The following is a 27,991-nucleotide window of genomic DNA, read 5'->3' as shown; positions in this document are numbered from 1 at the left end:
ATGTATTGAACTCTAGCCTTAATATCTGTGCATTTTGCTGTCTATAAATTATTCCTCAATTTTTTAAAACATTGGCTGGAGTAGAATAGAGACTGCCTCATTTAGCTGAGATTATAACTCTTCAATTTAAAATAGCTCCTTCACCTGAATTTTCTCATTTGTGGTTTGAGTGTACTACCATGGTCAATACATTTACTTCCTTTTACTAACCTATTATTTCCTTTTTATTATCATTTCAAGTATACAAAATACAACATAGGTTAGCATTTCACAGTTAATTAAATGACATTATCAACTGTTTAGGTTTGTTCAATATGTATGCTTTAATAGAGTAATGACATACATGCAAATTACAAATAACACTGAATTTAAATAACACTGAATTTAAAATTAATCCTCAGCATAAGCTTTTGCCTATCTGACATATTTAAATGCAAGCAAAACAAACAAACATCTGTATTCAGGTTGGGCCAATAGAAGCAACTGATTTCCAACATTAAATGATCAAAGCCCCTTCAATGAGAAAATGATTTTCTCAGACCTTCTCATAGATTCTGGTGCAGACCACGCCCTTCATCATACATTCCTTAAAAAAGAGAGAGATTAATTATCTCCAACTCAAACCAGAGAACGTCAGATTTGTAATAAAAATAAAAATTTAAAATAAACGTATCAGATTAATTTAGAAAGGAATAAAATATCAGTATGTCAGTCTCCAGTACTTCACAATATGACCACTGAGATAGGAATAATAGTTTAAAAGTTGATCTATATTACTGTAAAGGACTTTTATAAGGGCTAGTTATTATGCATAATTTGCACACAATTTAAATCTACTAAAACATTGCTTTTCAAAACTATCTGCACATTGGCATTATCTGGGGAACATTTTAATATACTGGTGGCTCCTCCTTCCCTAAGAGACTTGCATTCAATTGACTGTGTTGGGACCTCCATACTGGTATTTACTCCCCATGTAAATCTATTTTGCAAAAAGGGCTAAGAACCACTGTACAAAAGAAAAAAACATTACATGAATCTATTTATAGTCCATGTATGTGTTAATTAGTAAACCCAGAGCCTCAACCTTAAAAAAAAATCCTTAGAGATGATTACATATAATCTTTGTGAACATTCTTATCTGTTGACTAAAAGAGGTCTCCAATGATCTCAGCTTGCATTTTTGACATGGTTTAGTCTGAGTTATCATGGCGTCTTGAAAGCAAAATGGTTAGATATCTGCAAATATCTGCAATTGAGCCTTTTAGAGTGTATTTTGCTTTTAAAATTTAGACTTGCTTTTTTCTTTGTGGGTCCAAACTAGTGAGATTTATCTACATTTTCTTTAACTTTTCTACCATTTTTAGGTATTTCTTATTTCTAAATGACAAATTGGCTTTTTTATTTCCAAAATCTTGGGCCATTATTTAAAATACTTGGAGATAAATCTTTTATGGTTTAAATATCACTCAAGTGTTCAGTTTGACTCTCTTCTTAGCCATTTTTATCTATTTCTATTCCAAAGAACAAAGAGAATATTGAAAATAATATAAGAAAATTCTTTATATTAGCATTATTTCTCTATTTAGAAGTAAAAATACTCTTACCACTACCATTTTCCCATTCACCAACTTCCTTTTTATGGTTGTCTCTTTGCCATCCCATTTCTGTACTTGACTCAATGAGCCTCTCTCCAGGGTCACAGTGCTCTACAAAGACAAGTTCATGTAATTGACTTGCCTAGACTTCAGCTGTTTAAAGAAGCAGTTCATTCAGTATTGAAGCATTTTCATAACAGATGTCTCATGAGGCACATTCATGTTCAACTAGCAGAAATAATCCTCTCTCTCAAGCAGTCGACTGTGCCAACTTAAAAGAAAAACATTAAAGATTACCTTGGTTTTCCTGTTGTCAGCGGTGGTTTCTTCAAATTCCTGGCCTAGCTTGAAGGAGATCTCTGTATTTTTAAAGGTGCTTTCAGTTCGTATAGTTATAATATCCCCTTTCTTGCTGATGATCACCCTGGGTTTGGCCAAATTTCCCAGTTTTCTGGTGGCTAACCCCACACCTGAAGATCAAGATAGTGTTAGAATTATATTGACAAAAAGAGTGTCCCTGGAGAGACTATGGTGGACATATTGATGTTCAGTGGTGACTTAGGTGTATGGGTGGCAGGTAGTATCACTTACTACTAAGGGACTCTTTACCCAGTGGAAATACACGCCCAGAACTCAAACATTTTAGGTTTTGTTATTACAAAAGTAATAGCAAAGATTTTCAAGGGGAAAGTGTTCGGCCAAAATAGTGTGAGTCATCCATTTTTACCACATCCAATTCTGCTCCCCCTTGGAAATCACTAATTTTAGATTTGTGTGAATCATTCCAAATATTTTAGCTGGTATATACAAATACTATGGTTATATACAAGAATATGACATATACATACTGTCTCATGATATGTTTTGCTCAGTAATATATATTATGCATTCGGAGAAGAATTCCCTTCATATATTTGATAGAATCTCATTTCTGATATTTTGTGGCTCCTATGTCTAGCTGCTAGGAAAAACTATCCATCTACCTGTGAGAGCTGTACAATTACAAATGATCATATGTAAATAGGATGATTTTTTTAAAGCTGTTCTACATTTAAAAAACAGAAAACTAGACTCAGGTTTTATTACTATTACTATCGAGACTATAAAAATACATAGAAAAGAACAAATTTTAAATAAGAAATATATGAACAATAAACTAGTTTCCTAAGGCTCCAGATGGAAGTCCCAATGCTTGGACTTACTTTTCCCTATTTAAAAAAAAACCAAAATCTTTTTTATACACACACACACACACACAAAATAAGAAGTTAAGAGTTATAGTTAATAAACTGATATTTCTTTTAATTCTGGTTAATATTTTGTTATTTTATATGATTGAGGACAATGTTTTTCAAACTAAATCATAATATCTGAGGTTAAGCCTGAGAATCTATATTTACCAAACCCCAGGGTGTCCTTATGCACTGTAAAATTTGAAAACAACAGAATTAGAGCATCCCTTATTGAGACTTTCCTTTATTTTGCTGCTTCTTCAGCTGTAAAGTCTTTAAATCTATAGTATGGTTCTATCCCCATAAGTTCTCATAGTTCGCCAGCCAACGATGACACAACTTTGCTCATTTTAACTGAAATAGAACCTTTTATACAAGCTTCTGAACAGTTAAGTACAGCTATAGGCACTTTGACCAGCATCGCAACCTGAGGTCACTGGCATCACTCTCTATTAACAGCTCTGGAAATTTCCAAAGACTCTTCACATCTATCGTATTCATATCTATGGAACATTCTCTAGAAATAGCATAAAATAAAGTTGTAACTAATGACTGGGTTTTCCATTTCTATTTACTGCTCCAACTCCAGGAACGTCTGATGTTAATGAAATTGAGTTTGAATTCATTGCCATAATCCTAGTTTTGTTTTCCTCTCTGTAACTTCCCTAGGTTATGAACATCCTATTTTAGGTAGCATTTTTGTCTTTCAAACTCTCTGTCTCTACATGACTATGTAATAAAGGATGACCTAAGAATAGAGAGAGAAAACTTATAGTTTAGCTAAGAATGAAATTTTAAATTGAGGTTTTCTAGTATCTGAAGTATATTCAACTTCTTATTTTATGAGTGCTTTAGTTGCTATAAAACTAACTCTCAGGAAAGCCAGAGAATGGGTCGACTAAGTTTATAAAATTTCTCTCCTATGGATCTGTGACCATAACTCTTTTGATATGAAACTGCCTTTGAAATCAGTGGGAGCTCTATGCATTTAAGTAGCTCTCATTTAAGTTAAAATCTATTAAAATTGCCACAAATAAAATGCAAATAAATTATTTGAATGATACAACAAAAGATTACTCCCTGAAGAGTTTTGTGCTGCAGCCTCTGAAAACGTTTGCAGTCTCTTGTTAAGGATATTAGAAGAAAATGTCATGTAGTTTTCTCAGTCAGAACAACACAGAGCATTTCTTACCCAGAGCTTTCATGTAATCATCAAAGTTCTCGCTAGAGACAAGTTTCCAGGTGCCCAGGAATCTGTTGCTCATTGTGACAGGTGAGAGCTCAGCACAGTTCTAGATGGGATTCAGGAGACTCAGACGAGATGCTGAGGCTGCAGAAGATTCTTTTCAAAGATATCCAAAGCACATGACTCTCACAGAGATCCAATGGGGAAAGGCAGTGTCACTACTGGACAAGAAACGGCTCTTCAATCGCCCATCCAGTGGGATAAAACAAAACCCCATATAATGTTTCCTTTGTGTCCAAAACTTTTTATAAAAATGAATGAGCATGCTATTTGAAGCTTCAACATTTTTTTTTTTTTTGGTCTAGCCTACATTTATAAGAGTGCTTAGGTCCTTAATGCTCTGGAAAACACTCCATGAATTATATGATCATGAATGAGTGTATGTGTGTGTGTTTAGGCATCTTGGTGACTTTCAATCCTGAGTCTGCACAATTAAGAATTCTTATTGAAAAGGAAGAAAGAGAGAAATATGTCTATGAGTATTGTGATAACAGTCTCAAATATGTTGTGGGAGAGAAATGCAGGGAGCAGTGTGAGGAAGTATTCATAGGTAAGGGAGGCTTGGCATAGTTCACATATCCCCGGCAGGCAGAGTAGGCAGACAACGAGGTCAGTCTATTACAGTAGAGCACAGAAATTGTATTCATGTGATAGGACAAGAAACAGCACTGTAACATGCTCTTTAACCACAGCAAAAATTGTCATCTAAAAATAAACCTTAAATCTGAACCAAACAGGTTCTTAGTTACTATAACAACTTTGTGTTTAAGTCATTTAAAATACATCCACAGTTTTATAAAGACAGGATTTTCTGGCAGGGTGCAGTGGCTCATGTCTGTAATCCTGGCACTTTGGGAGGCCTAGGCAGGAGGATTGGTTGAGGCCAGAAGTTTGAGACCACGCTGAGCAAGAGCGAGACCACATCTCTACAAAAAATAGAACAATTAGTTGGGCATGGTGATATGCTGCAGTCCCAGCTACTCGGGAGACTAAGGCAAGAGGATCACTTGAGCCCAGGAATTTGAGGTTGCTGTGAGCTGTGATGACGCCACTGCACTCTAGCCTGGGTGATGGAGCAAGAGCCTGGCCCCCAAAAAAGAGAGAATTTTCTATAAAAATAATACTAATGCATGGTGAGAGCTCACTATGGGCCAGTCACTGAGCTAAGTGCTTAATACAGTGATCTCATTTAATCCTATCACTAACTTCAAGAGTTACATGTCATTATTATACCCACTTACCAATAAGAAAAGATGGAGCTCAGGGAGGTTAGGTAACTTGCTCCCAAAACTCTAGTAGAGAGGCAGAACTTGAACCCAACACTGTCTCCAGTGCCCAGACTCTGGACATTATCTCATGCTGCTCCTGCTATACCATACAGGGGCAGAGGGGACAAAGAGCAGGTGATACTGATAACATCATGACTGGCTAGAGATACTCATTCTTTTCTCAAAGATCAAGAGAAGTAAAAAATCAAGAGATCCAGGCTACTACAGAGCCCAGTGTTTAACCAGGGAGACCAAAGGCAAATATTCTCAGAACCTGAATGCTGCTCTTGGGAATGCCTGATTGCTTCTCTATATAACACGTCATGTAAATGTTGCCTTACATATTGTCTACAAGTTACATACAATGATATATTTAGAAAAGAAATACATCCTATACATATTAAAAAGATCATAAAACAATATTATAAAGTGCTTCATGCCAGTAAAAGTTCTTTAAAATAAAAAGCTTTAAAAGATATTTATAAATTTCCTTAGAAAATGCAATATATCAAAAATGATGAATCCTGAATACTCCCAAATCTATTAGAATTCAATCCATAATTAAGATCTATCCCACAAATATGTCCTAGACTCATAGTCTTCTTCACTAATGAATTCTTACAAATATTTAAAAAAAAATAACACCAGTCTTACACAGAATCTTCCAGAGAATAAAAATATACTATTAATAGTTTCCAACTTGCTTCTGCCAAGGTCTTTGCACTTGCTCTTTCCTTAACCACTTCCATGTGGTTAGTTTTTAAATCTCAGCTCAATCACCCTCTTCTACCTTTGGAGCAACATATTTTAGATTTGAATTCAATCATCCATCTTCTTCTGGTACGATGCATATCATTTTTTTAAGATACTGAAATTTTTATGAATTTGGGGTATTATTTGATAAATATGTGTCACCCACTGAAGTCTTGATTTCATGTGAGTAGGGACAAAGTGTGATTTTGCTCATGTAATATCCCAAAGGCATAACACCATGCACGCACACAGTAGGTGATGAATAAACATTTGCTCACTAGCTGAATGAGTGAAGAAAATATGAAATTTTCTACTTACAAGGGTTTTGTTTGCATTAAACCAGATAATACATATCATATTTATTATTATTATTTTTATTCAAAAGTGCTAACTTTTAACCATAACACTTTCCCCTGAGAAGAACAAACACAAAATCAAAGCTCATGATGATGCCATTTTCAGAAGAGATGGAAGTAGTTTGTGCCTTTTTCTTTTCTCTTTCTGATCTGAATGAGTGATCCTATCTGCCTCATAGGCAGGCTTCATGGATTGAGTCTGACCCAGACTCTGCCTAGTCAACATTTGATAGATGCGATGTCAGCATTCAATTTCTTCTTCCCTCTTTCCAACAGTCTCCGGTTTCCTTTTGGGGATCCACGTAATTTTGTGGAAGCTGACCTTACTGCCTCCCACTTGGGGATAGAACAGACGATCCCAGCTAAGCCAACCATTACATCCCATTCTCTTGATTACAGCAACAGAGTCAAGGGTATAGGCGTGTGAACTGAGCAGGCCTTACAGCGATTACAGGGGTTTTCTGGAAATGCTAAAACAAAGTTTTTCTCTCTGACATAAAATAAGAAAATATATAGCCCCAGGAGCTGAGAGCAGCCATCTGGGGACTAGGAATGGAGCCAGCTTCAGGATGAAGCTAACACGAAGAGATAGAAAGAACCCATATCTTTCTGATATCCTTGAGGCATTGAATCAAGCCTCACCTAAAACATACTTATCTTTGGAGTTTTCAGTTATGTGAGCTGATAAATTTTCTTTACTGCATTATTTACTTTCAATCTAGGTATAACTTGAATATTTTCCTTCCAATAAAGGGACTGTACTGCCAGAAAGAGCCACTGGGTTGCTCTCTGTTATAGGAATGATAACCATTCCTTTTCACAAGATCATGGGAAAAGCAGCAGCAGGGTTTTATGTTGGGAAGGCACTTTCAAAATACAGCAGAAAAGAGAATACCTTTGGCTATTATTCTAGGGGTTTCAGTCTGGGGTTCTTCTCAAAATCCCTCTTGTCATAGAATGTTAGACTTTTTTCATGAGATAATACATATTATGAAAGCATCTAAAATTAGTGCTTATGATCAATAGTATTTTCATCCTAAACTTCTCTTTCTCTTCTCCCTCCCCTGCCTTCTCTTCCTTCCCTGTTATACTCTGGAGTCACGAAAAGCGCAAAGGCTTTGGAATCATACTAAGCATGGAAATTAGTTGTTAACACCCATTCCTTTATTTGGCCATCCTGTTAGTCAGCAGTAAAAGCGGTTGATTGTTTTCATGTTCAGGATGACATGATCTTAATACAACCCTAGGAAAGTACACATGAAAAGATCCCAAGATTCGTTGTATATTATCTCACAAGCATGAAGGCAATTATTTAAAATATATTTCTTGAACTGTGATAGTACCGAATATAACATTGTGAATGAAATAGCAGCAGTTCCTGCCTTCAAGAGACTTTTACTCTAGTTAGGAAGATAGACATTACACAAACATTCAGAGACATATGATATCCAGTTATTATTTTTTTATGATTTGCAGATGGAGACGGTGAGAATGCCATTAAAGAGCCAGCTGACCACTACTACATAGGAAGACGCCTTATGGAATTTCTTAGACACCACCATGAAACTGATGATCTGATTCATCCCCAGAATTCCAGCCATTAGGGCATCAGGTTGGCTCCAGGCAGCTATTTGACATAAGGTGACAATGGCACTTCAGGCCTGCTATCCCCCTTCCATGTTTCAAATAAGTGTTTTTCTCTAAGTTTAACAATGCCAGGGTTAAAATTGCTTTCTTAATGCAAACCATTTCTTGTAACTTTTTCAGCTACCAGTGGATAGTTGGTCCTTTGGTTACTATGGGAACAGTTGCATTTATGCTGCCCCAAAGGTAGTTCAAAGCTTTTCTTTTATTGAATGGCAGTAAAGAGATGGAAAAAGTAGTTGGTGATTTCTCTAAACATTGCAATTAGCATTGTTTTTTGCTAGAATCTAACACACCTGGCCTCTTTTCCAAAGGTTAGTCTAGGATTTCACATCATCATTCCTAATAAAACACCTGAGAATTGAAGTTACTCACTGGGGAGGGAATAAAAGAAGGATTTCAGCATTTCAATTTCTTTCTCTGGCCGTTATAGAATATACTGAGCTTTCACAGTTTTTCTACTCCATTTGCATTTCCTCTTAGAGGGAAAAGTGATATTAACACTTTCCAAGTGATTTTAATACTTTCCAAATACATCCAAATAGGTTGTACTTTCAGGCTTTGGCACAAATAGCTGTAGGAGACACTTCCTAGGACTCAGCCATCTGCTCCGTACTGCTGGTAGGAGGAAAAAAAATCCCCTAAAAAATAATTTACTTGCATAGTGGAAAATGTGTATATATGTGTCTAGCTTGATTTTATAAGGAACAAAATAAACTAAAAAATTCATGATTTTCTAATCATGTGTTACCCAGGTAGCTTACTGTGTTTCCTACTTATTTCTGTGATTGTGTCTTACAAAATTTTTTCAACTATTGAGATGGTATAAAGGCTTTGAGAGAAAGAATAATTTACATATGAACTTTTTATGTATAGAGAGAGATCAGACTAGGTAAAGTTCGATCAGAAAATCAATGAAATTCATGTTTAAACTGTGTTTTATTTATGCCAATCCATCCCTTATTCCTTCAAACAATTAAAAACTAGTTTTGAAGTGAAATTATAGCTTATAACATGCTCATGACTGAAGATAGAATGTAAATATGAAATCTCTTAGATTTCACACTGACTCAGAGTAACACTAGTTGCTGCAGTAAACGCCAAGATTTCGGTGGCTTAACTGAGAAATTAATTTCTTGCTCTATGTCCAGTCTATGTGGGGGCTCCTGGTCTGTGGGTAGCATGTTTCCAAGAGGCGACTCAGAGGCCTTGGATAATTCATCTTGTGCCCATCCCACCCCCTGGCGTTTCAGAGTCCTCTCCTCCAAGCAGGCAGGCACAGGTCGCTTTGACTCACAAGTGGCATATGTCACTTCCACTCAGATTTCAATGCAATAAAAAATAGTCATAAGGTGCCATGGTGGGGGGTGGGTGGGGGTGGAATGGGCAGGGTAGTGCTTGGCTAGCAGACTCTTCCCAGCAACACCACCGTACTATGGAAGGACAACCCCTGATTTCTGGTGCATAATTAACCATCTCTGTCACAGTAGCATTCCAATCCTGGTTCATAGAATCCTAATATTCTTTATATTCTTTCTTACTTTTTTGTTTTGAGACAGAGTCTTACTCTATCACCCTGGGTAGAGTACAGCAGCAGCATCGTAGCTCGCTGCAACTTCAAACTCCTAGGCTCGAGTGATCCTCCTGCCTCAGCCTCCCAAGTGGCTAGGACTACAGGTATGCACCAACACACCTGGCTAACTTTTTCTATTTTTGGTAGAGATGGGGTCTCACTCTTGCTCAGGCTGGTCTCAAACAATAAATACCTGACCTCAAACAACCCTCCCACCTTGGCTTCCCAGAGAGCTAGGATTACAGGCATGAGCCACCGTGCCTGGCCACTGACATTATTTCTTAACGTAAAATGATGTTATAGTGAATTTGGAGTAAGTTCTCATCTAACTTTACCACTTACTAGATGCATAGCATCTGGATTGCAGTTTTATCATTTGTAAAATATTAATTGTTTTGAATATCAAGAAAGATAACTTTTGTGAAATTGCTTTGTAACCTATATATTTATTTCAGCATATTATGGGGGTATAGATTTTAAGGTTTCAATAAATGCCCTTTCCCCCCTCCCCCCACAAGTCTGAGTTTCCAGCATGACCATCCCCCAGATGGTGCACATCTCACTCATTATGTATGTATATACCTGCCTCCCCGCCCCCCTCCCCCCTGCCCAATACCCCATTACTGTAGTACCTATGTGTCCACTTAGGTGCTGCTCAGTTAATACCAATTTGCTGGTGAGTATATGTGGTGCTTGTTTTTCCATTCTTGGGATACTTCACTTAGTAGTATGGGTTCTAGCTCTAACCAGGAAAATATAAGATGTGCTATATCACTGTTGTTTCTTAGAGCTGAATAGTACTCCATGGTATACCTATACCACATTTTATTAATCCATTCTTGGATTGATGGACACTTGGGCTGTTTCCACAGCCTTGCAATTATGAATTGTGCTGCTATAAACATTTGAGTGTAGGTGTCTTTTTTATAGAGTATCACTGGATCTTTTGGGTAGATGCCCAGTAATGGGATTGCTGGATCAAATGGTAGGTCCACTTGTATCACTTTAAGGTATCTCCATCTTGCTTTCCAAGAGGTTGAACTAGTTTGCAGTCCCACCAGCAGTGTAGGAGTGCTCCCTCCTCTCTCTCCGCATCCATGCCAGCATTTATTGTTTGGAGATTTTTTGATAAAGGCCATTCTCACTGGAGTTAAGTGATATCTCATTTTGGTTTTGATTTGCATTTCCCTGATGATTAGAGATGTTGAGCATTTTTTATATGTTTGTTGGCCATTCTTCTGTCTTCTTTAGAAAAGTTTCTGTTCAAGTCCTTTGCCCACTTTTTAATAGGGTTATTTGATTTTTTTCTTGCTGATTTTCGTGAGTTCTAAGTAGATTCTAGTTATCAGCCCCTTATCAGATGCGTAGGATGCAAAAATTTTCTCCCATTCTGTAGGCTGTCTGTTTACTTTCATGACTGTTTCTTTGGCTGTGCAGAAGCTTTTTAGTTTCATCATGTCCCATTTATTTATTTTTGTTGCTGCTGTGATTGCCTTTGGGGACTTCTTCATAAACTTTTTGCCTAGGCAGATGTCTAGGAGAGTGTTTCCAACATTTTCCTCTAGAATTCTAATAGTTTCCTAACTTAGGTTTAAGTCTGTTATCCAGCGTGAGTTGATTTTTGTGAGAGTGAAAGGTATGGGTCCTGCTTTAGCCTTCTACAGGTGGCTATCCAGTTTTCCCAGCACCATTTATTGAAAAGGGATTCTTTTCCCCAGCGTATGTTTTTGTCTGCTTTGTCAAAGATGAGATGGCTATATGAGGATGGTTTTATATCAGGATTCTCACATCTGTTCCACTGGTAAATATTCCTATTTTGTGCCAATACCATATTGATTTGATTACTACAGCTTTGTAGTATAGTTTGATATCTGGCATATTAATGGCTCCCATTTTGTTTTTGTTGCCTAGAATTGCTCTTGATATTCGGGGTCTTCTTTGGTTCCATACGAAGCGTAAAATTATTTTTTCTATATCTGTGAAGAATGCTGATGGGATTTTAATAGGTATTGCATTGAATCTGTAGATCAGTTTGGGTAGTATAGACATTTTGATGATATTGAGTCTACCGATCCAGGAGCATGGTATGGATTTCCATCTGTTTACATCCTCTGCTATTTCCTTCCTTAGTGTTTCATAGTTCTCCCTGTAGAGGTTTTTTACGTCCTTGGTTAAGTATATTCCTAGGTACTTTAATTTCTTTGTTGCTATTGTGAAGGGAAGTGAGGCTTTGATTTGGTTCTCAATTAGATTGTTGTTGGCGTATATGAATGCCTCTGATTTCTGTGTATTGATTTTGTATCCTGAGACTTTACTAAATTCATTGACCAGTTCCAGAAGTTTCTTGGTTGAATCTTTGGGGTTTTCTAGATACAATATCATATCATCAGCACACAGTGAAAGTTTGATCTCTTCTGCCCCTATTTGGATACCTTTGATTCCATTTTCCTGTCTGATTGCTGTAGCCAAGACTTCCAGCACTATGTTGAACAGAAGTGGAGATAGTGGGCAGCCTTGTCTGGTTCCAGTTCTAAGTGGGAATGATTTCAATTTTTCCCCATTCAGTATGATGTTGGCTATGGGTCTGTCATATATGGCTTGTATCATTTTTAGGTATGTCCCTTCTATGCCTATTTTCTTAAGTGTTCGTATCATGAAAGGGTGTTGAATTTTGTCAAAAGCTTTTTCTGCATCTATTGAAAGAATCATGTGGTCTTTGTTTTTGCTTCTGTTTATGTGGTGAATTGCATTTATAGATTTACGTATGTTGAACCATCCCTGCATCCCTGGGATGAAGCCCACTTGGTCGTGGTGGATTATTTTTTTGATAAGTGTCTGGATTCGGTTAGCTAAGATTTTGTTGAAAATTTTTGCATCTGTATTCATTAGGGATATTGGTCTGTAGTTTTCTTTTTTTGTTGCATCCTTTCCTGGTTTTGGTATCAGAGTAATATTCGCTTCATAAAAGGTGTCGGGGAGGTTTCCGTTCTTCTCGATGTTGTGGAATAGTTTCTGCAAGATAGGTACTAGTTCTTCTTTGTAAGTGTGGTAAAATTCGGGTGTGAAGCCATCTGGACTGGGACTTTTCTTTTTAGGGAGATTTTTAATTGCTGTTTCTATTTCTGCTCTTGAGATTGGTCTGTTCAGGAAATCTATTTCTTCCTGGTTGAGCCTAAAAGGCTGTGTGTTTCTGGAAATTTGTCCATTTCCTCTACATTTTCTAGTTTGTGTGCATAAAGATTTTTGTAGTATTCATAAATTGTACCTTGTATCTCTTTGGGATCAGTTGTGATATCTCCTTTTTTGTTCCTGATGGAGCTTATTAGAGATTTCTCTTTTTTGCTTTTCATTAGCTTAGCCAATGGTGTGTCAATTTTGTTTATATTTTCAAAGAACCAACTTTTTGTTTTATTAATCCCCTAAATAGCTTCCCTGTTTTCAATTTCATTTAGTTCTGATTTGATCTTGTTGATTTCACTTCTTATGCTGGGTTTGGGGGTGGTCTGTTCTTCTTCTTTCCAGCTCTTTGAGTCGATTCATTAGATTGTCTATCTGTGATCTTTTTGACTTTTGGTTATAGGCATTTATGGAGATAAACTTTCCTCTCAGAACTGCTTTAGCTGTGTCCCAGAGGAGTTGATAACTTGTCCCTCCATTGTCATTTTGTTCATAGAATTATTTATCTCCATCTTGATTTCTTCATTTATGAAGTAATCATTTAGTAGGAGGTTGTTTAATTTCCATGTTTTTGTGTAGAAGTGTGAGTTTCTGTTAGTGTTAATTTCTACTTTTATTCCACTGTGATCTGAGAAGATACATGATAGGATTTCTATTTTTTTTAATTTCTTGAGATTTTCTTTGTGTCCTAGGATATGGTCAATCTTAGAGAATGTCCCATGAGCTGATGAGAAGAAGGTATATTCAGTGGATTTGGGGTAGAATGTCCTGTAAATGTCAGTCAGACCCAATTGTTCTAGAGTTTTGTTTAAGTCCATTATTTCTTTATTAATTTTCTGTTTGGAGGATCTGTCTTGTGCCGTCAGTGGGGTGTTGAAATCTCCGGTGATTATGGATTTGCTACTAATCCATTTGCTCAGATCCAATAAGGTTTGCTTTATGAATATGGGTGCACCTAAGTCGGGTGCATATATATTTAAAGTTGTTATCTCTTCTTGTTGAACTGTGCCCTTCACCATTTTATAATGACCCTCTTTGTCTTTTACTACTTTTGTTGGTTTAAAAACTAAATCATCTGAAATTAGAACTGCCATGCCAGCCTTCTTTTGGCTTCCACTTGCTTGGAATACTGATCTCCACCCTTTTACTTTTAGTCTATATGCATCCTTGCAGGTTAGATGTGTTTCCTGAAGACAGCATATACTTGGCCTCTATTTTCTTATCCATTCAGCCAGCCTATGTCTCTTGAGTGGAGAGTTTAAGCCATTCACATTTATTGAGAGAACTGATAGGTAAGGTAGATTACTGTTCATTCTGTTGGGTTGGATGTTGTTGCTATGATTTCTGTCTTGAGCCATTGTAATATCTGGCCTTTAATATCTTTAGGTTTTGGTTGTTTTTATATTCGTGGGTTATTATTATTATATTCCGTGCGTAACGCTGTTTTAAGTACTTCTTGTAGGGCTGGTCTTGTCTTGGTGAATTCTCTGAGCCTTTGCTTGTCTGAGAATGTCTTTATTTCTCCTTCATATATGAAGCTTAGTTTTGCAGGGAATAATATTCTAGGCTGGGCATTGTTTTGTTTCAAAAGAGTGAGAATGGGGCCCCAGTCTCTCCTTGCTTGTAAATTCTCATTACAGAAGTCTGGTGTTATTTGAATTGGCTTTCCCTTGTATGTTACTTGCTTCTTTCATCTTACAGCTCTTAGAAGGGCCTCCTTAGTTGGTATTTTGGTCAGTCTGATGACTGCATGTCGTGATGTCTTCCTGTTTGCATTGAATCTCCCAGGGGTCCTCTGAGCTTCTTGAACTTGTATATCAAGATTTTTAGCAAGGCCTGGGAAATTTTCCTCTATTATATCTTCAAATAGCTTGTCCAACCCTTCAGTGTTGTCTTCTTCCCCTTTTGGTAACCCTATGACCCTCACATTAGGTTTCTTCATGTATTCCCACATCTCTCGTAGGCTTTGCTCTTTTATTTCTCTGCTCTATTTCTGTGACTGATTTATTTAATTGGAAGGTGTTGTCTTCAATCTCTGAGTTTCTTTCTTCTGTTTTATCTACCCTATTCTTGAGACTTTCCACTGTATTTTGTAGTTCCCTGAATTTATTCTTAATTTCCAGGAGTTCGGTTAAACTTTTCTTCATTGTGTCCGATTTCTTTAGTGAACTTTTGTTCCAGGTCCTGGAGGCTTTTTGTGGTTTCTTTGTGTTGGTTATTGAGTTGTTCTTGCAGGTCGTTGAATTTTCTTATGATCCACATTCAAAATTCCTCTTCTGTCATTTTGGTTGCCTGATTTTGGTTGGTGTCTGTTTCTAGGGGGCTGTTGCTCCTCTTTGGGGGTGTGTTTTCCATTTGGTTCTTCATATTTCGGGAGTTCCTTTGCTGATTTCTTCCCATGTCAATCAGTTGTTGTTTCTTTCCTTTAGGTTTTCGTTTGAGTAATCACATGCCTTGTTTAGTTTCTGAGCCGGTAGGTGGTGTCTGTGGGTGAGATTTGACCTGCATAATGAGTCAGTAGGTGCCGTGAAAAGGGTGTGCAGGATGCCCTCCCTGTCAGTAGGTGGTGCTTGCTTGGAGGAACAGGCTATGCTGTTGTTATGTGTCCTGTTATCAGCTCTTGTTCCTGTAGAGAGGCACTCTAGTGCCTTAGGTGGTCGGTGGGGTCCTGGGACTTCCAGGTGTGTCCTTTTCTCCCCTTCATTGAGGGCTGGTCTAGGAGAGAGTCTGGATGGAGCTGGGTTGGGTAAGCCTGCCTTCAGGCACCACTAATGTCATTGGCAGGGGTCAAAGTTCTGTTCTCTGCTTCTAGGTAAAGCTGTCAGGGAGGGGCTGGAATGGCCCCGCTCAGCCAGAAAGTCTGTGTGTGGGTTGGGGCTGTCTGACACCTGCAGTCTGGAGCGGGGCTGGCTTCTTTCCATCCTCCCCAACTCCACAGCTACTCATGGGGCTCTGCCAGCAGGCCAGACCACACGCCACCAGGCCTCCCCTGAATGTGATGCTGGTGGGGAGGTTCCCTGCGCAGGAAAGCCACCTGGGCTAGGTGCATGGCCTCCCTTTGCGGGGAGGGTTGCCCTCTAGGATGCTGATCTGGCCCTGAAGGCACACACACCTCAGTAGGCTGTTCACGTATATCCCTTCTGTTTCCCGGGCAATGCGAGACCTTGGTGGGTGCATGGGATCTGGTCTGCAGGTCTGACCTCTGGGCCCCAGATTTCAAACTATATCCCCACCAGGGAGAGGAGTGCCAGTCCCAATTCACCCACGGGGAGCCCTACCCTTCCCGCTGGTCTCCGGGCTCCTCTGGTAATCTCAGCTTCCAGTTCTTCTCCGCAACCTCCTCCTGTGGAGTCTCCTGTGGTCTCAGGTACCCCTTTTTCCAAACCTCGTCCTATGTATGCTCGTCTTCTTGCTTCTTTTTTCTAATTTCTGCTAGAATCTGTCCTTTCTGCAGAGACACTCTGTCTGGCAATGTTTCTTGTCCGCCATCTTAATTTTCCCATGAAATGTCTTCTTTTTAATAAGCTCTATTGAAATCCGAACTCTGTTTTGCAAAGCAAACCAGAATCCATTTTTCCTATTCCTTTTCCACAAAGCCCATTTCTAATTCTTTGCTTCAAGATCCTCCTCTAAGCTTACCTCTGCCTAGACACTCAAGCTGAGGCCTTTTCTGCTCCCTGTTTGAGGTCACATGCTCGCCAATGACATTGCTCCTGCTCTCTGCATTCTCATTGCCCTGTAATCTGGGAAGGGGATCTGGGGAAAAGGAGAACACTTGCAGGATTGCCTGCATCGATCCTTTTTGTAAGGTCTCATTTATCGACACCACAGCCCTGAGAAGTAGCTAAGTCTCTATTTTACAAAGGAGAAAAGTAAAGTGATTAAGCAGCTCACGTTGCTGCCAATGGCAGAAGCAGGGTTCAAGTTTACCTCTGACTGGTCCTTAAACCCTGTTCCACTTCACTGCATGTGTTTCTGGGGCAACAGACGAGTCCCCTTCTATCAGTGGTGGTTAAACTGGTAGTTAAATGGTCCCTCACCACCTTCCTGGCAAAAGGACACAGGGCCAGGACACCAAACTCCAAAATGAATAGATTATATTTTTCCTCTAAATGTTCAAGATAGATATCATAAGAGTGTATAATTTGGGGGTTAGGTTATGTCCTGATACTTTATCCTAATGTTTCGTCTAATTTGGGTTACTATCTTTGGGATAAATCAGTTGTCGTTTTATAGCCAGTGAAGAAAAGCATGTTCATTTATGGTTATTGCATTTTTGTGCATGAAGAATGAAAATTTAATACGATTGAGAAGGTTTAAAACAAATTATTTTAATTTGACTTCTGCAAGGCAAGCAGGGTTACATTTTGTACACTTAAGTCCTTTAGGAAGGGGAAGGACAGGTCCTGACAAGAACAATATCCTTACTTTGGTTCTTGTTGTATTATAATTTAATATGGTTAAGCTTCTCTGTGTGCAGCAGCTATGTGGCTAGCACCAAACCAGTCATTTCCAGTACATAGCTAAATGCCCAGCTGTCTTCATAGTTCAATGTGACAGGACCTAGGTCCTTTCCTTGGCAAGGGATTCAGTTCATACCCTAACCCCATGCTTGAGTCCTTTTGTTTATTACCCTTCAATTTCACCCTTACTAAGGTAACCAGGACCCCAGTTTGCCTAGCACAGTCCCGGTTTATGCCTGCTGTCCAGGTGTAACTCTTAACTCTAGTTCCTCTTTTCACTTTTAAATTGTCACCCAGTTTGGATGACAAATTGTTGCAGAACCCCAAGTTTAGGTTCATATACCTGATGTGCAGCTAAAGCCAAACTGTGACACTGGTGCTTGGAGCTAGACAGAGGTTTGTTTGATTTGACCAAAGCAAGAAGCCGGGAGAGTAAATCTCTCAGATCCATCTTACTAGAGAAATGAAGCAGGGAGCTTTTATGTGGCTAGGGAATAAGGGGGTGGTGGTGGAATTTTAGGGAACCAAAGGTGGAAGTCTGTATTGTTCTTCATCTCAGATAACGCTTTGAGTAACCAGACTTATGGGCATCAGGAGTTAGTTGTAACTTTTTAAAGGACATTCATTCTTTCTGTAAAATAAACTCATAGGTTTTCCTTGCAACCCTGGAGTTATATCCTCTTGCTTGACAAATAAATAGTACGACAGCAGTTAATAAATATTATGAAAACAAGGGGTGTTGGGTAGGAAGCAAGCAATTAATGTGTGTCAACAAATAAGGACCTAGTCAAATTTTGTATTATTTTTGTCATTAAAAAATGCTGGGGTACTCAAATCTCAAGGGACCCAGCTATAAAATTACATGGGCACTCCATTCCAGTGCATATTAAACATGATTCTCATGACTTAAGTTAACCACTACTATCTATGTTTCGATTTAAGGCACAACATGATTATTCACATCATTCCTCCTCTTTCTATTTTCCTCCTTCCAGTGCTACATGGACTCTCAGTCTTCAGGCTTTACCCTTTAATTTTACCTCCATTACTCTATCTTGCCTTAAGCCCTGACAGCACTCATTCCTAGAAATAGCATTTAGTGAAACAATTAAGGGAATTTATGTAGCTCTAACAATTGTATCCCTACTAGACATTTAGAAATTCAGGACTGGCATTTAATAAAATGTCATTCTGCAAAGGCTAAGCTGTAAGCAGTGGTGACAGATGCACCAGCCTGATTATTTTAAATGGATTTATGGAGAAGTGAGGTGATAATTGTTTTAAATCCTCTTTTACAATAACTCCACCATACTGTATAATATGCAGGCTCTGTTGTTTGCTATCTTTCTATCTTCTATCTATTTATTTATGTATCTATCTTCTTCATCATCAACATCATCATTATCATCATCATCATCCACTCTATGTATCTGTCTGCTGTAAGCAGGGCCAGACTTCTGGGAAGCAATGTTGGTTTTTGGAATCTGTGCTGCCCACATTAGGTTCCAGTGATAGAATATATTTTCCTTTGAGGTCATATAAACTTCCACATGGCTTTCATAGAATGCCTGAACCTAAATGGAATGGATCTATTGGCAGGAGCTCATGGACTCGCAGTCAGATGGGCAGAGACAGAAGGGGCTTTGGTGCTGTTACAATCACACCACAGGCAAATAGCTTCTCACCTTACCAATTAATCAGACTCTCCTTAACCCTTATTATCAAACAGCTTCGAAACTGCACTTAATTTGATGCTTTTATTGAGCAAATTTATAATGAGACATTTTGGAAAACTCACTGGCCCTAAGGTATGTCTTCTTCAAGTATCAGCTCCCTGTCAGTGAACAAGTTTTCACCGATGTGGATCTTTTCTTCACACCTTTTCATAGATTTTGGTGCTGACAATATTATTCATGATGCATTCCTAAAAGCGAAGGGAGATCTATTAGAGTTGGTAGACAACAGGCTAAAATTACCCTGTCCCTCTGTCCCTAGACCCAATTTCAGTTCAAGGTACAAAAACAAATGAGTAACTAGAAAGGCATGTATCAAACAGGAGCATATAAACATTTCAATTTAGATAAAACTTACCACTACCATTTTTCCATCTGCAATTTTTCTTTTGATTGTTGTCTCTTTGCCAAGCCATTTTTGGACCTGAATCATTGAGCCATTGTCTATTGTTACGATGCTCTATAAATGCATAAAGAAATCAGTTAGAAGTAGCAATCCACTACATTCTAACTTTCATAAGACTAGACATCTACTTTCTATTTTGAAATTTTTTTTCTTTAAAATCTTCGCTTTGGTTCTTGTCCTAATTTAATACTGTCAAGCTAGAAGAAATCTCAAGAGATTAGTCAATTAGCAGTCTCTCCCAGACAAATAATACTTAAGCTATTTGTGCTTAATTGTTCCTTCTCTATGCTCTTTCATATAATGACAAAGAAAGATCAGGGGGAAAAGGTGAAAACAATTTGAGGTTTTTAGCCCTGTTGTTAACCGTAGGAATAGTTACCAAAAGGATTAAGTTCAGAGATGCGCAGATATTGACAGAACGAGCCCAGACTGACTTGGTAATAAGTCAAATTACATAGAGTAAACCATGCCTAACCACCTTCTAGTTTTTTCCTGAAGATTTACTTCTGACCTTCACTTTCCGGTTGTCTGCTGTGGTTTCGTCAAATTCTTCCCCCAGCTTGAAGGAGATCTCAGTGTTCTTGAAAGAACTTTCCATTCTGATGGTCACCTTTTCCCCTTTGGCGCTAATACTGACAGTCGGCTTCACTGACCCTGCGGCGTTACGAACTGCAGCATCCACGCCTGGAAGACAGGAAACCAACACACCTTACTAAGACATTTAAAAAGAAATGTTAAAAATCATTTTGGAAAAGCAATTTTCAAAGAGCGCATACTTCTCCTATTGAATTTTTGGATTGCATGCAGTAACTTCTTTTGGGCTCTCTGTGATATCTGGATTGAGCCAGATCCTCCCAATCAATCACAAGGTATATCTAGTAATTATATTTGACATTTGGAAAAACTGAATCCACTCTCTGAGGCTATTGTGCTTCATCTGAAATGTGTATTTCTAGGGGCTTTCATATAGTGGTTACTGATCAAACGCTTGCACTTTAGCTCAGGGAGTGCTGGGGCAATGGTGCAGGAGTTTAGCTTATAGCCTATCAGGTTGGGGGTTTTCCGTTGTCGAACTTGACTCCTGCAGTGGCCAGAGGAGCTGACTCTTTCAGATTGCGAAACTGGTGTTACTCATCTCACTGCAGACACACGGATCGCAAAGAAGGGTGAGCTGGTTAAAACCTGGGTTCCAGCTTGGCCCACCTGCCAGCTCAGGGGCATGTAGACCTTCTCTGTCAGTTTGCTCCATAGTAAAATTCGGTACTATAGTACTTACCTCACAGATGTACTGGAAGATTAAATAAAAGAACTAGCCTGGCGCTGGCACATAGTAGGTACTCAGCTGTTATTCCTCCTTGTACCATGGCTAACCCCAGCTAACAGTGGAGGCAAGTGCCATTCTGGCCTTAAGTCCCAAATTTATTGTATGCCTCTCAATTTTAATTCAAAACAAGTGAGTCTATAAATCCATGAAGAGAGAGGAAAACTTGTTTCTTATTAATGCCCGAAAAAGTTAATACTAACTACAAAAGACAAATAAATATTACATTTATAAGCATATTGAGTTCTTATTATAAGGGATTAAACATTGCTGTTTTGTTGCCAAGATGGAGTAAACATTAATTAATAGTTGTAGGAGATAGTTGCAGTAGAGTTAAAAAAAAAAAGCTAAGCAAAAATTAAGAAAATCTTAGCTTTTTTATTATAATGGAGTTTTCTCTTAATTACATATGAAAATATATTAAATAATTACTGTTCTTCTAGTATTAGTAAAGAGTAGTTTTGGCCAGGTGCGGTGGCTCACTCCTGTAATCCTAGCACTCTGGGAGGCTGAGGCGAGAGGATTGCTCGAGGTCGAGAGTTCAAAACTAGCCAGAGTAAGAGAGAGACCCCATCTCTACTATAAATAGAAATAAATTAATTGGCCAACTAATATATATAGAAAAAATTAGCCAGGCATGGTGGCGCATGCCTGTAGTCCCAGCTACTCGGGAGGCTGAGGCAGAAGGATTGCTTGAGCCCAGGAGTTTGAGGTTGCTGTGAGCTAGGCTGACGCCACAGCACTCACTCTAGCCTGGGCAACAAAGTGAGACTCTGTCTCAAAAAAAAAAAAAAAAAGAGTAGTTTTAGCTGTTATACACCCAAGTCATTTTAATTTGTGTTTAACTGTTCAACTTGAGTCAAAGATAAAGGATAGGTAGCATTTATACTTCTGAGTAATAACCAATGGTGAGACAGTCAATCAGTAAAAATATTCTCTTTGTCCCATTAAAATTTGGAATTCTTCAAAATGATGTTTTTAAAATATCTCTCATATGTATGAGAACTCTAAAAATTATCCAACTAAAATTTTTGTTTGTTGCTACCACTCTTGAAGTTATAACTGAAAGCAAGCCTTAAAACCAATTTAACTGATAAATTTAACTATAGTGATTACTGTCTATAAATTTGAAGCTGGGAAAAGCTATTCAATGAGATGACCAAGCTAAAGAGAAACTCTATCCAGAGGTTAAGATGAAGTATTTTCAAAAAGTATAAATATATGGGTTATGACTGGAGTCAAGTCTTCTAAAAAGAGATAATTATTACAGTAATTTAAAAAGGCAAGAGTAGATGCATAAACTATGTTATTATCATATGAATATACTGCAGGATTCCATAAGAAAGAGAAATTATAGGAAAATTCATTGTAAAGTACAAACCCAGCCACATCACAAAATGCTTTGCCAGTTTTCAAATCCTGTAATGGTATTTCTCACCCAGTTCTTTCATGTACTCCTCAAAGTTTTCACTGGAGACCAGCTTCCAGGTTCCCAAGAAGGGCTCAACCATCATGGAAAGCTTGCTGAGGAAGAGGCAGGCAGAATGGAGAACCAAAGGAAAGTGAGCATTCCAGTGCTGCTAGTAACTTCATTTAAAGAGCATCTTCATCACATGACTCTTCCTAAATGGCCAATGGGCAGCAGCAGCAAGACTGAAGATTCTAGGCACCAGCATTTGACTCATTTTATTTACCTCCAAATTAAGAAATAGAAAATTAATATGTGAAGTTAAATCCAGGACAACGATTATACCTTCTAGCAAAGAAATTTACATGCAAGAGTCACCTGATAAATATTACTTGTAGACAGGAGACAATTTTCATTGGAGATTAGCCTTTTGAACAATGGATACTGTATCAACCCTGAAGGAATACCCCAACAGATGTCTGATGATCCCCTGGCGAGGGTGTGTATTCCCACGCAACCCTAAGAAATCCTTGCTTTGTCCACCTCAGCTGTTTTTTTTTGTTTGGATAAGTCACAGTGCCTGAATGCCCTCTTCATTAAAATAATATCTTCCCCTCCCTCCCTTGTAGGGTTGATGGACTGATATTAGTTAATGTAACTGAAATGCCTACAGTTGCTTGGAGTAAGGCGTAGGGTGTTATTAGTATTGTCATTGTTTTTAATCAAGGGTAATTGAGGACTTGGGAAGAAAGGTGATGAGTGAATAGTGGTATGTGATGTAAGTCTTAAAAAGGAAGCAAAGCTATTGCCTGAAAAATGCATCTTTCAGGATTACAAAGTAATTTTGATGTTAAAAGACACCATTTAAAATTATCAGGAGAAATTTTGAGAAGTTTTATGGAGAAAAAAATGACGTTTGACATCTGTATTCTAAAGGAAAGACAAAGGCAGCAAATAGTTTCAGTTTCTGTGCAATTACTTCTGTAATCATCTTCTGCCACCCCAGTAAAGAGAGTGGACTTTGCAAGTACTGAGGGTACTAAGAAGGATTAGATGCAGGGGCTGTGAGTTTAAATTACAGCTTTGAACTCAATTTGTTTTAAAGATGCTAGAAAGTTAGAGTGTCAGGGGCCAGAAGAAGAATATTCGTGCTTTTATCTGCTTTGTATGAAATATTTCTTCAATTCAGAGAAATATTTTATTCAAAGAATCTATTTGTGGACAAAACAAATAAGCAGTTGATGTTTTGTCACCACAAAATAATAAGTGGGATAAAGAATTGCTTTTGATGAAAACATATGAAGAAGAAATTCATAATGTGGTACCTTTATAGGTAGAACAGTTACTAAAATATCTGGAGAGAAAAATAAGGTAAGCAAAAACTTTAAAGTCAATTTCAGGAAGCTGAGTCCCATGCTCAAAATAAGTACTTCACCAGTTGAAAGTGCATTCAGAGGTGATGTTCAAATACAGAGCAAGTTATTAGAACTTGCTTTACTGGTTCTAGATGTGTATGCACTCTCTGCTTGAAAGATAGCAAATATGCACACCTATGCATTTTGGCCAGTGGGGTACTGTGACAAAGGTCTCCCATCCTTGTTCCAATTCTCCTGCCATAGATTGATTCAGAAATCAATCTTGAGGTTCATATTAAAACTCAGTTGGCCCAGGAGACAAAAGGTAAAGTCAAATTTCTGACTTCAAATTCCTCAACTCTAGGAGAGAGCCAAAGGGAGAGACAGTCCCTGTTCTTCCTCTGCACATTTTGCTTTCTTACATATTTACCACTCTTACATATTTCCCTTGCTCTACCCATTGTGTTACCAACTCAAAGACAGAGCCAAAATAGAGAATGGCACAGCAGAAAGGTGGAAGGAACTGAAGGCCACTTTATTTCTAGAATTTTGATTATGTTAGTTAATAAATTCCATTATTATTTAAACAATTTTGTGTGTGAGTTTTTGTTATTTGCAGAATAAGCCTTCCTCATTGATATGCCTTTGTAAATAGCTTCACCGAATGGCTCACTGGGACGTCACAGCAACCAATTGTATAGATCACGTGCCGTTGGCCTCGTGTGCACCGCCTTTCCAGATCAAACTCAAGCATCTCTCCCTCTGTGAAACTTGTTCAGGACTGGGTGATCCCTAACTGTGTGACATAATTATACTTTTAACAGAAGTATAGTAGAAAACTTATTTCATTGTATTGCAACTAGTTATTTCCCAGCTGTCTCCTGAGCTATTCTATGCATCCATCAAAGAAAGAAAAATTTCTTACTTGCCTCTGTATCCCTAAGACAGTGCCTGGCATTTTGTAAGTGTTCAATAAATGTCTTATGAATGAGTGACAAAAGAAATAAATAGCATTTCTTTATTTTTAACTAGCAGTTCTTCTCAGTAATGTTCTTTATCTCTCAAACAGAGACTAAACACAGGGTTTTAATACATTATCCTCTCCTGACCTGCTCTTATGACAGGCTTTTCACTGTGGTCATTATCACATGGTAGAGGGATTCTCAGACTCCCTTCATCTTTCTTGGTGTCTCATTACTTCTGTACAAGTCTCCCTTCCCAACTAAGAAAGTTCTTTGCTATTTATTCTGCTGCTACCACTAGCCTTTGGCTCCTTTGTTTGATTATTAAAAAGCAAGCACCATTTCATCAAGTAAAAAATTTTTAAATTAGAATATTCCTAACTTTTAATGATATTTAAGAAACTAGAATATTATAATTTGTTATAGTTACACATCTTGTTTTCATGACAGTTTCAATGCTTATTTCTCTGCTATCTCATTTTTATGTGCTCCTTCAACATCTCATTTTTTATATTGACTATTGCTCTTCTGTAGGACACAGATCTCTTAGGTTCTGTTTACTTTTCTTCAATTTTTTTTCTTTATATTCCTCAAATTCAATAATTTCTATTATCCTATTTTCAAGTTCACAGATTCTTTTTTCTTTCTGTTCAAAAAGACCTTCGAATTCCACTAGTGAATTTTTCATTTCAGTTATTATACTTTTTAACTCTAGAATTTCTCCTGGTTTCTTTTTAGGCTTTCCATTTCTTTATTGATATTTCCATTTTGTTCATCCCTTATCTTCTTTACTTTCTCCAGATTCTCCCTCAATTCTCTGAGCATCTATAAGAAAGTTGTTTTAAAGTCTTTGTCTAATCAGTTATTATTTAGTCTTTATCAGAAACAGTTTCTGCTATTTAATTTTTTCCCTTGAAGGGCCAAACTTTCCCATTTCTTTGTGTGACTTGTGTTTTTTTTTCTTGAAAACTGGATATTTGAATCTAATATTGTAGAAACTCTGGTAATCATATTCTCTTCTTTCCCCCAGGTTTACTATTTTTTGTTTTTGTTTTTATTTTGTTTTGTTTAATTTTTTATTATTACAGGCCATCTATGTGCCAAAGATCAGCCTGAGGAATAAGCTCAAGGTCTTCTGAGCCTGTGCATTCCATAGGTCTGCACAGTGATTTTCCCCTATATGTGTGGTTGCTTTAAATGTCCTAGTCTTTGCTATCTGGCTCACAAAAGGGAAATAGGGAGAAACGAAGTGGGACGAGAAGAGCTGACTTTTTAAATACCTTGAAAATTACTTCAGCCCAGGGGAAGGAACATGCAGCTATGAGGGATATGTATTTGTATGCAATAAAGGCTGCTGGCCTGTGTCTGCACCTCTGTGATGAGAAGCAGCAATCATCAGGCAAAGGACAGACCTACAATATTTAGAAAACAGGGTCCATATTGCCCATCCTAGATCCTACAAGCTGCATGCATGCTGCTCCAGGAACATGTGCGTAGCTGCCAACCATGGGGCTTGGGGTGAGGGATGGGCATCTTCAACTGTATTAAGAGGTGAAATTGACCAAAATTCAATTCAATTTATCATTCAACACTTCCCCTGGGTATTCCAAGGATTCAATAGAGTTCAGAGTTTTGAAACGGATATATCAGACAGATTCTGCCAGTGTAATTGTTGTGTAGGTGGGGAGACATATTCCAGAGCTTCCTCCTCTGCTATCTTCCCAGAATCCTCTCAAAATTGATCTCATCTCATTTTATGAATCAAATTACCACTTGGACTCTGATGGCTTCCAGATCTATATTCCAGCCAGAGTAGCTCTCTTGATTTTCACATTCCTATATCTATTTCCTTCTTGGTTTTGTGATCTTAAACTCTGAGCTTTAGTTTCCTCTGAAAACAGGAATGCTAAATCCTCCTCATCAAATTATATAAAGCATGCAAAGTGTCTGGTACTATAGTTTTTGCTTAATAAATATTAGTTTACCAAGAATTGTCCTAATCAACCTGTATAAATCTTGTCTATTTAGGTTCTCCAAACCTCTAAAGAGCCCAAAGTGAGAATTTTATTCTATGTTTTTGTGAAGAAGATAATATGGTCAAGAACCTAGCCCACCTCTCTTGTCCTCTATCATGGTATTATGTATAGGAAAGATAATCAGAAGAATGAGTATCTCTGGACTTATTTTTAAAAAGAATATCACAAACAGAATTATATGAACTATGGCATATACTTTAACAGATTTTGTCTTGCTATAAAATGTGAACATGTGATTTAGAAATTTCAATCTATTAATATGTACATGGAACTCAAGTGATCTATAGAGGTGCTTCATAGATTCCACAAAAGGCAGGATACACACATACACACAACATACACAGGCGCACACACATGCACACACACACTACCTGAGAAACCTCATCATTTTTTTGTGTTTTATGTATTGGGATTCTATGGAGATTTTGTTGAATAAAAAGTTCCACTGGGGCCGGGCGCGGTGGCTCAAGCCTGTAATCCTAGCACTCTGGGAGGCCGAGGCGGGTGGATTCCTCGAGGTCAGGAGTTCGAAACCAGCCTGAGCAAGAGCAAGACCCCGTCTCTACTATAAATAGAAAGAAATTAATTGGCCAACTAATATATATATATATAAAAAATATTAGCCGGGCATGGTAGTGCATGCCTGTAGTCCCAGCTACTCGAGAGGCTGAGGCAGAAGGATTGCTTGAGCCCAGAAGTTTGAGGTTGCTGTGAGCTAGGCTGACGCCACGGCACTCACTCTAGCCTGGGCAACAAGCGAGACTCTGTCTCAAAAAAAAAAAAAAAAAAAAAAAAAAGTTCCACTGGGAAGAAAAATAAAAGTTTGGAATACACTACAATAAAATTCAAATCTTTTTTATTTGAATCTTTACTCATATATTGCACTTTTTTTCTACAATGAATATTATGGAATTATTTGCAGTGAATTCTTGAGTAATTTCAGAGATAGCATGGTTTTCCAATAATTCTGCAGACTAAAAGTTGTAAACTAGAAGCTTTCTCTACAACATACATTGTACAGTAGTACTTCCCCACATTCAGGGTTTTGCTTTCTGGGGTTTCAGTTACCTGAAGTACAGTAGAAATATTTTGAGAGAGAGCAAGACAACATTTACAAAACTTTTATTATAGCATATTGTTATAATTATTCTATTCTAATACCATGTTTACCCGAAAATAAGACAGGGTCTTATATGTATTTTTCCTCAACAAGACACCCTATGGCTTATTTTCAGGGGATGTGTTTTTTTTTTTTAAGTACCTACAACAATCTACATTTATTCAAATATAGTTAAGTCCGTCTTCCTCTGGAACATCATCATAAGTCTCCAAACCCTGAATTCCATCCTGAATTTCTTGCAACTCTATTTCCTTTAGAACCATCAGCCCCAATCTCTCATGTCGAGCAATAGAGCTCTCATGGGGTGGATGGGAAGGGCTGCTTGTCTCCTTTACTGCTC

The 27,991-nt window shown here is 37.9% G+C and overlaps 2 protein-coding genes across 2 annotated transcripts; both read right to left on the bottom strand.

The window, feature by feature from the left end:
* Positions 1-4: 4 nt before the first annotated feature.
* PMP2 (peripheral myelin protein 2) lies at positions 5-4,150 on the bottom strand. Its single transcript, XM_012740034.2, has 4 exons — positions 4,023-4,150; positions 1,896-2,068; positions 1,608-1,709; positions 5-586 (listed from the first exon to the last, which is right to left on the bottom strand). The coding sequence occupies exons 1-4, from the start codon at positions 4,093-4,095 to the stop codon at positions 536-538; spliced, it is 399 nt and encodes a 132-aa protein (XP_012595488.1). The 5' UTR covers positions 4,096-4,150; the 3' UTR covers positions 5-535.
* Positions 4,151-19,049: 14,899 nt separating this feature from the next.
* FABP9 (fatty acid binding protein 9) lies at positions 19,050-22,335 on the bottom strand. The gene is made up of 4 exons (XM_012740033.2): positions 22,209-22,335; positions 19,961-20,133; positions 19,402-19,503; positions 19,050-19,234 (listed from the first exon to the last, which is right to left on the bottom strand). Exons 1-4 carry the CDS (start codon positions 22,282-22,284, stop codon positions 19,184-19,186), a joined length of 402 nt encoding a protein of 133 aa, XP_012595487.1. The 5' UTR covers positions 22,285-22,335; the 3' UTR covers positions 19,050-19,183.
* Between the last annotated feature and the right edge of the window lie 5,656 nt (positions 22,336-27,991).

This window comes from Microcebus murinus, chromosome 7 (genome assembly GCF_040939455.1).
Source record: "Microcebus murinus isolate Inina chromosome 7, M.murinus_Inina_mat1.0, whole genome shotgun sequence".
Taxonomy (NCBI): domain Eukaryota; kingdom Metazoa; phylum Chordata; class Mammalia; order Primates; family Cheirogaleidae; genus Microcebus; species Microcebus murinus.
The sequence above is the reverse complement of the archived record's forward strand: the minus strand, read 5'-3'. Positions and strand labels throughout refer to the sequence as shown.